General features: G+C 35.3%; 1 protein-coding gene across 4 annotated transcripts in view; it reads right to left on the reverse strand.

The window, feature by feature from the left end:
* Nucleotides 1-2,825: 2,825 nt before the first annotated feature.
* The window catches only part of LOC126412197 (deoxyribodipyrimidine photo-lyase), a 121,090-nt gene continuing 107,813 nt past the window's right edge, over nt 2,826-16,102 (reverse strand). For all 4 annotated transcript variants that reach the window (XM_050081697.1, XM_050081689.1, XM_050081704.1 and 1 more), the window contains 4 exons: nt 15,721-15,913; nt 13,956-14,197; nt 9,614-9,809; nt 2,826-3,732 (listed from right to left, as the gene is read on the reverse strand). In XM_050081697.1, the coding sequence (XP_049937654.1) occupies nt 9,643-9,809; nt 13,956-14,197; nt 15,721-15,913 (602 nt within the window). In that variant the 3' untranslated portion in view covers nt 2,826-3,732; nt 9,614-9,642. The remainder of the gene's footprint in view (nt 3,733-9,613; nt 9,810-13,955; nt 14,198-15,720; nt 15,914-16,102) is intronic.

Genomic DNA, 16,102 nt, shown 5'->3' on the forward strand with positions numbered 1-16,102 from the left:
TCATTATTTTTTTGTAATTCCACATTCTGCATGGGACAGGGAACTGAAATTTTGAGAATTTACCGAGTGGACCAGACGTCACTACCCAATATCAGCTAATCGAATACAAACCACACAACTGGAATTTTGAAATAACTGAACACTTTATTGATGCTAAAGGATCTCAAACTGTTTTCTGTCTTTGTTGACACATTTCATCAGACCACTTAGGATGCTTAAGTATATTTGTTTACATAGTCATTTATTAGAATCAATGTCTTCAAAAGAGTTGTAAAGAGCTTCTTTTGAGTCCTGAATTGTTTACGGTTTTGTACCACAAACTTATATTTAATGCAATTCTTTGGTATACGGCCAGGAGATCTGGTTGTCATTTCTATTGCTCCTCGCCATCCAATAACTTACCCACCAAATACATCAATTTAGTTTCGCACAGTTGTTGTGTAATGCAGTGGGGCTCCGTCATGTCGAAAGTAAAGTGAGTTGAAGTCTTCATAGGTTATTTGTGGTCCCGGAATGGCATAAGTTGGCAACATTTCCACACAGGCCCAATTAGTCCACGACATGAGATACCACCCAAACAGTAACTGCCTATCAAAAGCAATTCTATGGTTCTCTGAATAGGTATCTATGGTTGTGTCACCTGAAATGTCCTGTGGCAATCTTCTGCAGATCTATTTTTCTCAAAATGTTTCCCTAAACTGTAGACAGCCTTCCTTGCAGGTGGAACAGTGTTGAAATTATTATTCCACTCATTTATAATTAAATTATAACAACCTTCCTATCACATTTTTAAAGTAAGAACTCTTTCTTCACTAGGAAACATCTTCAAAACAGATTGAAAACAACAACAAACGATGTCACAGATGTTTAACAGCAGTGCACTCTGGTATTTGTATCAATTATTATCTGGAAAAAATAACACAGGGAAATCTGGTTTTTATATCTATAATTACCACAAGCAAACAAGATTACCTTCGTGTTTTCAAGGAAAGTATGCTAACTAACTAGAAAACAACAGCATGATGCACAACTTGTGCAGACTGCTCTCTGTTCTGAACAACATATATATAATTATAGTCAACACAGTCTCTGGATAAGAGCACCACATTCTGTTTCGTGGGTATCTCATCAAACTTTCCGATGTTCTAGACCTAGTATGGGATAATGGATATGCTGAAATTTGAAGCATCAGATTATTTTTGATGCATGGGGTCTTACTTTTAAGATGACAGATGCCTGTGGTAATTAATTCCATGAGGATTAGTGTACAGAAAATTAACAGAAACAATATCATTTTCATAACTTACCACGTACTTATATATAAAAACAAAGATGAGGTGACTTACCGAACAAAAGCGCTGGCAGGTCGATAGACACACAAACAAACACAAACACACACACAAAATTCAAGCTTTCGCAACAAACTGTTGCCTCATCAGGAAAGAGGGAAGGAGAGGGGAAGACGAAAGGAAGTGGGTTTTAAGGGAGAGGGTAAGGAGTCATTCCAATCCCGGGAGCGGAAAGACTTACCTTAGGGGGAAAAAAGGACAGGTATACACTCGCACACACGCACATATCCATCCACACATACAGACACAAGCTGGATGGATATGTGCGTGTGTGCGAGTGTATACCTGTCCTTTTTTCCCCCTAAGGTAAGTCTTTCCGCTCCCGGGATTGGAATGACTCCTTACCCTCTCCCTTAAAACCCACTTCCTTTCGTCTTCCCCTCTCCTTCCCTCTTTCCTGATGAGGCAACAGTTTGTTGCGAAAGCTTGAATTTTGTGTGTGTGTTTGTGTTTGTTTGTGTGTCTATCGACCTGCCAGCGCTTTTGTTCGGTAAGTCACCTCATCTTTGTTTTTATATATAATTTTTCCCACGTGGAATGTTTCCTTCCATTATATTGTTACCACGTACTTAGATCAATACATTGATAATATCGAACGTAACAGCCTACACGTCATCCACCCATATTGTAGTGCTCGTTCTGTATTTCAGGTCTGTCAAGATAGGATATTTCTAAAAAAATTTTGCATTTTAAAACCAATGTAATCAAAAAGAGAGAAGTTTTTTATAGCGTATTTTTGTTGCTCAATATTTTCATAAATGTAGGTCTAAAATTCACTAATCAACTGTTCCATAATTATTATTAACTTTTTAGATGTTTTCAGTTTGCTGCGTTGCATTTCTGTACCGTGTAAAATACACGTAAACCTCTGGGAATGTTTTCATAGAATTTAGTAGGTGTCAGCAGTTTGGTCTTACAAAAGCTATGAACAGACACATTACTCCATGCCTGAGTAAGCAAAATACAATAGGGCTGTTGTAGATGCCCAAGTAGCTGTGATTATAAACTACTTGCCTTGTTGAAGTGTCTCTTTACATGCCGTCCTTTGTTCATCTTCCTTATTAGTACAGCATATGTTAGATCTAAAGCTATCATCATCACAAGCTTAGCAACATTTTCAGTCTAGTTTATGTGGCTACCAATTGCTCAACACCTTCACTGTAGACCAAATCCTTACCATCATACTTTCCACTATTTATATTGCACCCAGGACTCTCCATAATCATATCTGTGAAAATTTAATATAAGACAGCTACAGATTGAAATGCGCACAACTGCTATCTAAGTGAATGAACAACAGAGTACTGTGTGATCTGAAGCCCATTACCGGTAACTTGCCACTTGTATTGTGTCTGAAATGATCTAATATATACACATAAAAAACATAAAAAGACAATTGTCCAGAGGCAGAGGACACACCAAGTGGACTGAATAGAGAAGAAATATTATTGTGTATGGAGAATTGAAAACCAAAAGTGAAGAATAAACTTTTATTTCAATATATCGACACAGTACACATTTATATTGCTGGTAAAAATGTCAATATATAAAAAATACTGCATATTGTACTTTAATCTAACAGAGTGGTAAGAAGGAGAACTAAACAGTGTACTACATATAATAATAAAGTGAGAATTACGATTACCAGTTATTTTGTAACTTGATTTATAAAACAGATATGCACAAGAATTTAGCATATTCATGACAATTACTTATACAAAATTAGTTGCCCTTGACAGAAGATACAATCCCACACCAGAGAAATTGGGCACTAAAAAGAAAAAAAATTGCACTATACAATATTGGAACTGGTATTGGAGGGAATACAGATGGTTTAGACAATACAGATCAGATCCTTTTTTAATTAAAGCTTTGTGTCTTAACTTTATGCACAACATGGAACAGAAAACAATAAAAATGTTGTCACATACAGAAAGATGAATCTCTGAATTAGTGGAGCTGTGTACTCCTACTTCGAGACCATAGAAATGTACAGGTGTGAGAAGGGAGATTTCTCAAGCTCCAACGTCCACGTACTGCTGATGTTCATGACATTGCATGCTTTGGAAATCAAAATACATTGTTTTGCCCACTGGCTGCTATTTCACTCTAATATTCTAACAATTGCCCTCACAGAAATTTAAAAGTAATTAATGCAATAAATTCAAAGAGAAGAGCTGATTTGACATGACAGACATTATATAAGAAAACTGAGCTGCTGTTAGAAGTTGTCATAGGAATCTGCGAGCAGCCACATACAGCTGAAATAGCTTTTATTTCTTCATAATAACAAGTTTTGAGGCAGGATCATACTTGCTTGCATACACTGTTCCTAAGGATTTGACTGTATAAGTTTATAGTTCTAACACTGACCTTACGCCAGCTGTTAACAAAAATTCAAAATTTTAATTTTTCTGCGGTAATAAATATAAGCTTGAAACATTTTAATAATCCAAAAACATCAATATTAGGATGTGTCATGTATTCCATTTAACTAGAAAAAAGGAAGGTATGTTAACAGACACAGAGGACAAGCTCAGATTGTGAAAGAATAGGGAAGAAAATCACCAATTTCTAATGAAACATCACTGCATTTGCCTTAAGTGATTTACTGAAGATGTGGGAAATCTAAATGTGTACAGCCAGACAAGAATTTGAGCCCAACCCACCCAAATATGAGCTAATGTCTTATCAATGCACCACATTACTTGGATTCACTAAAGCAGTTGAGCCTTTTTGTTGCTTTTACCCTAGATCATACAGATAAAATATTTGTAATTGGATAGATAAAAAAATCTACTCATCAAGCGGCGGCAGAACACATACATAAAAGAAGTTACAATTAGGCAAGCTTTTGGAGCCAGTGGCTCCTCCTCCAGGCAAAAGTGTTTAAGGTGAATGAAGAGGGGTGACGGAAAAGGGCTGGAGAGGTCTAGGAAATGTCACCCGGAACTGGGGTCAGGGGAGACTTACCAGACAGGTTGAGGATTTTATTTGTGTGTTCTGCCACCACTGGAAGAATGGATTTTTTCTCTATCCAATTACCTTATATTGTCAAAAATCAAATGTTTTTGTTGTTAGGTAACATATTTGGCTGTGTTTGAGTGGATGTATCTTTAGAAAGCCTGTATGCCTTATGTCTAGGTTGGATATATTTCCAAATGCACATTTCAGTTGTAGATCAAGGCCCACAGTATGTGTGGAGTACTCTGCTCCAACCTTAGAGAGTGGATAGCAGCTAGAAAGGCCACAAATATTTCTTATAAAGTTAGAGAAGAACAAACATTGTTATTCAAATGAATAACATCAGCTGTTCTTATTCTATCCAGAACAGATGATCTTGGCAAAATTTGTAGGCCACAAATTCCTCTCATATTAGTTCTTCTTGAGGCACTGCTGATAGATTGTCGACTTTCAGCAAGTACTAAATCTGAGTTTATCTCATTCTATGCAAAATGAAAAAGATTTTTACATCACTATCAAAAGAGCATCAAGCCACTAGTGACCATCCACTCTGCTACCCATGGGCAAGGGAGTCTTAGCATGTGTGATCACAAGCACTGTCGTGCATGCCATTCCATATATTATTGTGCATAAATGCTTTATGGAAGAAACAGATTAGTAGGATAAATAATAACTGCTTTAATATACATGTTCAGGTGGAAAAGCAGGCAAATCCAGTTCCTACTGTGGGTAGTATCAAAGTGTAGAATTTTTAAGACTGAGCTACCCAACCAGCAATTATTTAAACAGCAAGCTGTTCCATTCTCTTCTTCTATTGTTACCTGAAACCATATGCTCAGTTTCATTGTCTTTGTTATTGTTTTAAGGCTACTGCGAGTGACTGTGTGTAGTATTGTCATTACTGAGTCTTGGTGGCCAGCAATACATTTTTCTTTTATTTATTTTTTCACACAAGTTGCTGTATGATGACAGTTTCTCTCTGACTGATGAAAATATCGACATACTGACATTTACAAATCATATTAGGGTACGTAAGTCACATAAAAGATTAAAAGATGCAATCAAGATGCTTAGGACACACCAGCATCAGTGAGGTAAGCCCTACAGCTGCAAATTAACATTTTTTTGATAATATTAAGGCACCACAAATGTCAAAGATATTAAATATTTTAAAAATTTTCTACCATGAAGCCCAAGAACATTACTCTTCACTTCAACACGAATGACATTTTATTATTTTTCAAATATCACGTAATGTTAAGTAATTAAAAAAAATTAATATATATATATATATATTCTTTCACATTTTTTGTAAACATTAAAAATCCCAGAATGAATAAAATGTCTTTTCGTAAATATAATTTAGTACTACCTCTTTTCCCCCTGAGCAGGCTCACATCACCCGAAATTGTTCATATAATAACTAAAACAAATCCAAATACTACTATAAGTATGCACTAATAAACATAAAAGTAGTTTCAGAAATATGCTATTTACTTACAAATCAATCTGTGTTTTTTTAACTAATTCTTCAGTAAAAATCAAATTATTCTGTATTCAACTGCTTTTTGTATGACATTACTCGCGTGATTTATTAGTGGGATGAGCTTATAAACCAAATGGTACCTTCCCAACTTATAAGCCAAGGATTAGGCTTCAAAAATGCATTTTACTGATTATATTTATATATTTATATTTATTATATTTAATTGAGAAAAAATGAAAAGGTTACAAATCAGTAAATTTCAGATTCTACTTATGACTGTCACATCAAATCAAGCATTCACTACTACATTTTCTGTGCAATAAGATACATCATATTTGTTGTAACTAAATTTCAGCAATTCACTACTGGGTGTGTTTGTTATATTGTTATATTATATATTCAAAAAATATATATAAGTCAATATATATATTGACTTTCAGGAAATTTTAGAAAATTCTGCCTGCATTATTAGAGTGAAGTAGCTTAGAACACAGCAGGCATAAAATCTTTATCTCCAAGTTCCCTTTTCAATTATGTTAGAAATTTCTCAAAATTCCTAGCTTAGTTGGTGCACACACTTCTAAAACATGAACAAAACAGAGCGAAATACACAAAAAGATAATGAAGCTTTTCCACACTAAGAAGAAATATACTAGGCCCACATCTGCGATTTTTATTGTGTAAAGGATAAAAATTCACTATGAGGCTACTAAATGTGTCTACTGTGCACGTTAGTTACAAATCTCTAAATCTCCATTTTCAATGCAAACAATTCATTAATGGATGTTCAAGTTACATACAAATGCCAATTCTGAGAACTGTTCTATGAGCAATAATCAAAATACTATATATGCTCTTGAAAAATGGTACATAATGAAAAGACAAAACATTTCTATCATGGTCAACATGATACTTGGAATTATTTGTAGTTCAGACTGGCTCATGCAATGAGCCTGTCCTGATAATTTTGGCTCTGGCCATTAGAGTTTCATCCTTTTATAATCTGTTTTGTGTATCTGGATAATCATATGCTATCTTTCAAGGGCAAATGTACTCTTTTTGGCAATTTTCAATGGGACAGTTCTCTGTCCAGGCATTAGTACAAACTCAAAATTACTTTTTTATAAATTGAGGATAAAACTATAATGCTTCTAAAGGGTATGCAAAATACCGTAAACATATTTAGCTGCTGTACGGAGAATTTCTTTCCTCTTACGCAACATAGAAATATGGCCCAAAGTTAACAATATACATTAATGTAGCTTAATTATGTGTCATGCATAGTATGTTCATTGCTACGAGTCTTGAAGAAGAAAGTAAACAGTAAGTAAAAAACCCACTGCATAAATAGACAAACACAACATGCAATAACAAACATCTCAGTAAACAGAGTTAAAATACTTATATGTCCAGAACACTAACACTGCCATTCACAAATTTACATTATGATAAAGAAAAAGGCCAAAAAATTTTTTGGAATACTGTCTACCCTTGCTTCTCAGAAATTCTGTGTCATGAAATTTTAAAAATACGGGCTGTATGCAGATGATGTGTGAAATTTCCTTGCTGAGTTATGTTCATTAGTTGATGTAAACCAGATGCACAGAAGGTTTAGAAAGGAAATTATAATGTACCTGACACATTACTATTCTCTAATTTTATTTTGCTAGTCACCTACGTTCAAATACCCTATCTTCTGTGCCTAATTCTAGATCAGTAATTTTCCGTTGGAAATTTGCTCCTCATCTTTTATCTACTTCTTCTTAACTTTTAGTTTGCAGTTAGTTCTTTATTGTTATATCATGTTTACCCTCTTTGTGATGAGTAAAGCCTTCTTTGTGGTGTTCCATTAATACCTAAATGCACTATCCTCAAAGTAAAACAATAATATTATAAAAACATCAGATATAACATGTTACAATGTTATAAAAGCCAAAAAATGCTGGATGGCATTCCACACCCGAGACTGTGTTAGCAAATATGTATACACATGCATCAAATATCCAATAATCCAACGAGGTTAGCTACGTTAATGCCCGCTAATCCAGACATGTAAGTAAATACTATCACAGAATTAGAAGAAAGTAAAATAAAATAAAATCATCATCTTCCTAAGATAGTAGCTGAAATGGCCGAGTTCACAAAATTAATAAATGAACTTACAGCCATCAAATTTTGCTACAGGTTAAAAAGGGATGTCACTGCACAGGTAATGAATAAAATTGGTCAATAATAATAACTAAGGTGACATTTAATTAAACTGTTAAACACAGATGTCAGCAACAGACCTTTGTGACAAGGTACATCCATCTTGGCGACGAGACTGGATTTTCCATTTATTAAAAAATAAAAGCAATAAATGATTTATTAGCCACTCCTGCACTTCCACACTATCCACTGTCATTTTTTTCTTTTTTCTTTGTTTATTTTTTATCCCTGAGTAGCTTAATATTTAAAGTTGGCAGTGACAAACTTTTTTTTCAAATGTAGTTATCTGAGGAAAATTGATGTAATACCCATTTTAAGAACATTTAAGCATTACAAAATCAAAGTAATACACATTTATCACATTACAAACACACATGTGCCTAATACCAGTCTCACACTATTGTGGTTTTAATTACTTATCACTTTATATGCAAATAAAAACACCACAAACATAAGATACTACAGTATGTACTAAAGCTTAATATTCTGCTCATGGAAGTTTCAATTTGTACACCTTTTTATAGTACATGTTCTAACTGTTAATGTCATTTACGAACTTTGGCATATAATATTTGATACTTAAGAGTTAAGAAAAATTACAAACCAAAAACAAAATACAAGGAACAAGACACACCTTTTCCATTGGGAAATCTGCACATACATACACACACAGAATTGCAAAGTATTTAAATCAGTTCACCCTATTACAACTTATAATTTCACTCTACAGCAAGACTCTCTAAATATCAATCATGCATTTTTTAATCATTAACTTTGTATGGCACACGCTTCAACATCACTTCACAAGTGATACATCTGCTTGTGTAACCATGCGGAACATTTCTCAGTAAAGCAATCAAAATAAAACATTACAATTTCAAATTTTAAAAACAAAAAATAAGTCGAAAACTAATAACAGGAATAGAAGTTCTAGAAGACAACGAGATTATTTCTGTATTTCTAAAAATTAATAACATTTTTACAAAAGTTTAAATAATTTGTAAACTATGAACATACGAGACTCAACAGATTACCTAGTTTAAAAAAAAAAAAAGAAAATAAATATTTTAGCTCACTTGGCGAACATGAAAAATTCATGAACATCTTCCAATTTCATATCATACAACTTTAGGAAAACAGCATGCTACAATCATAGCTTATAGACTGGCATTCAATTCTTCAGCACAGACTGGGGAAATGAGCTAAAACATTTTTAATCTCTTAATTAATACTGAAGATGAAGTCTTACCTGGCAGTGCATGCAAACACAAAATCAGTGGAGCAACTAACTACAGTCAGAAGGAACATAAAATTCTTAGGTACCTCCATCACTTTTTGAGGTTTCAAATTCACATTTTCTTTGGACACAGAAAGATTAACCAACTACAAATTAGGGTGTAAATCTTTTTTTGAAAACTACTACAATGGCTTCCCTGAGTATCTGCAGTTTCTGGAACACAACTTAAGAAATTAAATGTCATTTCTGGAAAGTGCCTGTAAAAGTTTTGAACCCTATATTGTACTTATAGTTAGCATGAGAAACAATACAAATTTGATATGTGCTCAACTATAAAGAGAAAGTTATTTCATGAAACAAAATACATACCAAGGCACTTATTTTTGATAGGATAATACCTAAGCTTTCTTTATATATTTATGACTTTTTCCTCCAAAACGACTTACATATGCAGCAATATTAAACTTTCGCTTGCAACCTTCATAATTCATGTACCGTATTTTCCCAAAAACTGGTCTCTCTAGCCATCCTTGATCGTGTATTCCACACACAGACCACATGCACCCTAAAATAAACAGAAATGTACAGTGAGCTCCAATGGTGGCACAGAAAGAAAAGAAAGAAGTAATTGATAGGAAAGAATAAATACAACCACCAACTTTGGAAATATAATTCTGGGTGAATGATGACAAGTAGCTTATTTACAAATGTCCTCACTGATGAGTGCATATCCTTAACACAGCTTTTGCAAAGATTTAAAATAAATCCTATAGAATTACACAACAATTATTGCAACTCAGACATGTGTAAAACAATTATTTCCAGTTTGAGATTTTTTTAATAGACAGTCTGATGCCCTAGCCTTGTGTTGCTCCTCAGTTCTACACTATCTGAAAATTGTATTGACAATTTTGAATAAATTTTCTTACAGAAAGAGCCACTGAGTAACAAAATTAAATACTGGTAACAAAATTAAATACTGGATCATCTAAGTAGATGATGTGCAGTGTTTACAGACCAGTACCATTCGACAGTTAAATACGCTCTTGTTCAGAAAAAGCAGAATACCTTGAAAGACTAGAGATAGGACATTCATGTTCACAAGACATGTAAATTAGTATGCTCTGCAGAAATGACTAGCATTTCAGTCATCTCAGTTCAGCACATGTCCTGTTGCCAATATCCCACACATTTTCGACTGGTGCCAAGTCCGGTGATCTGGCGAGCCAGGGCACAGGGCTGACATCATATGATACCAAGTATGCATGTGTTCGTGCAGCAACACGTGGTTGTGCATTGTCTAGCTGAAAAATGCCGTCTGAGGTGTTGTGCAAAAAGGATGTGGCTACAGTTCACAGGATGTCATTCACGCAGGTGACACTGGTCGTAGTGCCCTGCACATGCACCAACTGTGATTTGTTGTTGTACTCAATAGCACCCCACACCATAAGGCCTTGAGATGGTACTGTACATCTTGTACGAATACAGTCGATGTGATGCCATTCCCCATCTACAGCGAACCAAAATGCGGCCATCATTTTCAAACAAACAGAACCTGAATTTGTCCAAAAATGCTACATGATGCCATCCCTGTCCCTAGTGACATCATTCCATTTCCATACACCATTGCCATCTAACATGTTTGTGCACATTCATCAAAGGTAGGCGGAGAAGTGAACGACACCCACGTAATCCGTGCCATAATAAACGGCAATGGACTGTCAGCTCTGATAGTGTATGATGTGTTACACTGTTATTCCAGAGGCGAGGAGGATGCAGATCAGTCCTGCAATGCCATTCGGATGAAGTGCAGATCTCCTCAGGGGGTGGTCTGGGTGGTGTGACTGACCCATCTCATCACATTTTAAAGCCTTCCGTGAACCACTCTGCCCACAGCTGTTGCACTGCGGAAACACTTCCTCCCACATGAGCAGCAATTTCCCAGATGGGTGCATCACGTTCTCTCATGCCAATAATGTGCCATCTTTCAAACTCACTGATTTGTCAGTATTGTTTGTGCTTAGGCCTCAGAGGCAACCTGCACATCTGCTCAAGTCACATTGATACATTATCTTTGGTTTATAGCAGCAAACATAGTCACAGGCACATTTTACCGGTAGATGGTGTTTGCACTGCGATATCGATGATGAACCTGCAGGTCAACATGGTTCAAATGCTAATCATTTCTGCAGAACATACTAATGTATATGTCTTGTGATATGAATGTCCTATTTCTAGTTGTTCAAAGTGTTCTGCTTTTTTTTTCTGAAGATGAATGTAATACTTCTAAAATAAGAAAATTCAATTCTCAATGGAGCTGAGACAATAAATGTCTTGGACCTTGATATAGGTATTAGCATAAAGAAACACTCATTTAGCACTTGCAGAAAAACAATAGGTACTGATATTATGATCTCTAAAAGCTCTCAGCATCCACAAAATCACAAACACATAGCTTTTCAAACAACATTACCCAAGTTTGTCTTTCATGCCCAACGACACACAATCAAACTTACTGCCTACAGTAATGGCCATGGCTCTGAGTGGCTTACCAACACCTTACAAAAAACAAAAATGCAAAAATTTACACCACTAGTGTATGCTGGTCAACAGAAACCAGTCAGTAATTACAGAAACTGGTGCACCATCCCACATATTGACAATATTTTTGATGGTCTTGCAAAAAAGTTAAAGTCTGTGTTCGCAATAAAAACAGCACAGCTAAGGTATTGTTTAATAGTAAAGGCATATTAAAAACATTTGGCAGAGATCACCTGCAAGCACTGCCCCATAATTTGTGGGTTGATGTCAACAGCTGGTGATGCTGACCAAAGGCAGTCACTAAAAGACAGACTTAAATGTACTGTGTCTCCTAATAGCTGCTTAATTTTCAAATGATGTCATTGTGAAGTACACCAATTCAGCAAGGAACTTCCCATGCTGACAACTCTTTTAGCCAAAGGCAACAATTTGTGCACAATCCAAGCTTGAAATGACCATCCGAGGCATGTTTACAGACCAAACAGTCTAAGCTTGCAGACAGAAAGAACAGAGCATATGAGCCACACTGTTCTGTTCAAGATAGGAAAGACAGTGTACTGTATTGAACTGCACTGAAAATTTAGGTGTACTTTTACGCCATTACACAGATAGTTATTTGCTGCAATCTCCTGTTGCCCAGTGTGTATTGATAAAGAGGTTTCCAATAAAATACACTACAATTCTGCAAGAGATGAGGGTGGTGCGTATGATTTTTTGATTAGTTTACTAGGTGTACCGGTATGAAATGAGCGTTTTTTTTGTGAAAGTGAAACACTAATTTTGAATTGAAAAGTAAAAACATTTTAATCAAAGTACTGACCATTGCTTTCTATACATTTTGACCACCTTTCTGGCAATTTGTGGTCACCACGCCAATAGAAATGTTCGTCTTTTGAAGCAAACCAATCAGACACCCAATTTTCGACTTCTTCGTAGGAATCGAAGTGTTCCCCAGCCAATGGGTGTCCCATTGATGAAAACAAATGGTAGTCGGAAGGGGTCAAGTCTGGTGAATACGGCGGGTGGGGTAGCAGCTCCCAGCCAAGTGTTTTGATTGTAGCCTGAACCAGTTTTGCTTTGTGTGCAGGTGCAGAGTCGAGTAAAAAAATTACTTTGCTCTGTCTTCTGGCCCATTCTGGTCTTTTTTTGATCAATGTATAGTTCAAATTGATCATTTGTTGTCTGTAGCGATTAGTATTCACAGTTTCACCGGGTTTTAGAAGCTCATGATACATGACACCTTTCTGATCCCACCAAACACAGAGCATTGTCTTCTCGCCGAATCAATCTGGTTTTGCAGTCGATGTTGATGGTTGTCCCGGAATACCCCATGATTTTTCCCATTTAGGATTCTTAAAATAAATCCATTTTTCATTGTCAGTAACAATTCGATGTAAAATTGATTTTATTTCATGTCTTTGAAACAAAATTTGACAAATGGTTTTTCAGTTTTCCATCTTTCTTTCATTCAATTCATGTGGCACCCATTTTCCACACTTTTGAATCTTTCCCATAGCTTTCAAACGGTCAGAAATTGTTTGTTGTGCAACATTTAGCATTGCTGCCATTTGCTTCTCACTCAAAGTGTCATCTTCATCCATTACTGCTTGCAATTCGGCGTCTTCGAACTTTTTTGGTGGTCTTCCACTTTCTTCATTTCTTACATCAAAATCATTATTTCTGAACCGTTGAAACCATCTTTTGCATGTTGCTTCTGATAGAGCATGATCACCATATGCCTCGACAAGCATTCGAGGCGACTCTGCAGCATTTTTGTTTTTAAATTAAAACAAAAAATTAATGCTTTCCGCAAATCATCACTTTCTGGTACAAAATTCGCATTGTTAACATGATGAAAACATATGATGATGTCTGTTCCATGACTTGATGTATACTAAATACCTTTGACAGATGTCATACCAACCCAACAAAAAAAATTAAGGCTCGTTCACAACAAATGTTCCCTATCGACATATTTGTATCTTAATGCTCATTTCATACCGGTACACCTGGTACAGTGGCATCTTGGCATAGATTTTAAAGTATCTTACAGACGTTCATGAAACTTCTGCTACACTGAAGTTTGATGTATCAGAACCATTAATACTGACAAATTTTCCTTGATGGCAGGAATTTAAAAAAAAAAAAAAAATGAATATGGCATACAAACCAACAAATCCATTAGGATCTCCTCCATCCAATGAATATCTATCATTTAAATAAATTGCAATTCTTAAAGCTTCTTCTGGTGATGGTGTCCATTCTAATATCTTCTTTGCCCAATACATACGCATGAAGCCATGTATTTTTCCATCCTTCACTAACTGAATTTGGGCAGAATTCCATAAATCATCATGTGTTAAAGACTTCTCCAATTCTTCACAAGTGTAGATATATGACCTCTTGTCCTTTCTGGAACATAATTCAGTCAAAGGTAGTCATTTTCCACAAGGAACCTTCATATATGGGAAATTATGAAGGAAACAGTCGACATCTAGCACTGAATTTAAACATTCTTGCCTGAAGAAACAAAGGTTTATCATTTTGGACTTTTAATTCTTATTAACCATTTAATTATAATTTCTGTTGACCAACTTGGGCTGTCACATTCATAAAATATGGAACATTTTTTCCAACCAGGTACAGTACTTTTCAGTATTATTCTACTAAACTGTTTGCTATATCAGATTATGAATAAAACTGTCAGTGTTAAACAAAAGTAACACCCTTATCTCCATCAGATTAAGTGTTAGTTTCAGCACTTGGAAATGTGAATGGGCCTTACACTTTTCACTATACATTATGAAATAGGAACCTTGTTAATCTGAATCAAAGAAGTCACATTTCTGTTATGAAATAGGAACCTTCTTATTTTGAATCACAGAAGTCTCATTTCCAGAAATAATGTCAATTGAAACTTCCTGACAGATTAAAATTGCCAGACCAGAACGCAACTGTTTCACTGTTCTACTGTTAGCCATCCACTACTAAGAGCCTGACAAAGTTTCATTCTACAAGTACCTCCCCCAATATTCCTGCTCTCAATGGAGGAAAGTATCGAAGAGAGCCATTGTGGAATTCACAAAAGCATGTTGCATACTGATGGACCCTGATTATTTTGACATCAGTTGTTTATGTGAATGGCTAAGTTAACAGAGGGCTATGATCCAGTTTCAAGTCTCTGCCCAGAACTCTGTTGTTATCTACTACAGTTGTTCGTAAGCTCCACAGCAAATTAAAAGTTTTATTCTAGAAGGCCTGCAGTGTTCATTAGTCCCGGAAACTAACTTATTCAAGTGTGTGGTGATGAATAGACATTTTTATACATAGGAAGTTACAGACATTTTTAGGACACTTATGTCTCTCTTAAGTAGTTGAGAACTGTGGTCCAGTAATGCCTGCAATTTGAAGATTTTATCTTCTACTGAAATACACATGTGGATTACTCCCAAAGAGGATAATTATTCTCAATTCATATTTCTTACCACTAGTGTCTAATTTCAACATTTACTCTCTGAGATGCTACTGCTCACTTAACATACACTGCTTTCTTTGTCACATTGTTGTGAAGTCTAAGACTTTACAGTAAGACACATTCGACTTACACCATTTTCGTATATATACATTTACATAGCACACTGACAACCAACTGATTCTCTGCTGAAGTGCTGAGACATACATCCTGAAACATAAAGAGCATCTGATAGTTTTTGGCAATATCTAACTTGTATTATCCCAAAATATGACTAGTCATGTGGGATGACACAGTAACTCCAAGACATCATTCCATCACATCTACCATTTACAAGTTGTTGAAGCAGTGTTGAATTTTATCACATCTGTATTTGGAAAATACCTGCAAAAGATCAAATTGTATGCCCCAGAACAATAATTCACAGAAACTGATATGGCAACTAAAAATTATAAAGTTATACCTGTGATCATTAAGGGTCTTCAATGCCCACGCATTTGTTCCTTCAATACTGTCGTACTTGTCATTGTAAAAACAAAAATTATCTGACAGTTCTCGACGGATAATTGCTTCCTCACAGAAGGCATCTACTGACTCTGTGTATTTGGATCTGTATGCCTTCACTTCAAGAATAGCTCTCTGAACAGAAATATGGCCTGTAAAATAAAATTTGATTCTATTATTTATCTTTCTTATCTAATCCAAGAAATTGTTCATTGATAAATCTGTCATGTGAGCGTATAATTTTAAATTCCTTTTAAAAATTTCTTTATTTACCACCAATCTTCAAATACTTTGGAGATACTGTAGTAAAACTGTCAACTCTTAACTTTGATATAACACTT

This window comes from Schistocerca serialis, chromosome 1, assembly GCF_023864345.2.
Source record: "Schistocerca serialis cubense isolate TAMUIC-IGC-003099 chromosome 1, iqSchSeri2.2, whole genome shotgun sequence".
Taxonomy (NCBI): Eukaryota; Metazoa; Arthropoda; class Insecta; order Orthoptera; family Acrididae; genus Schistocerca; species Schistocerca serialis.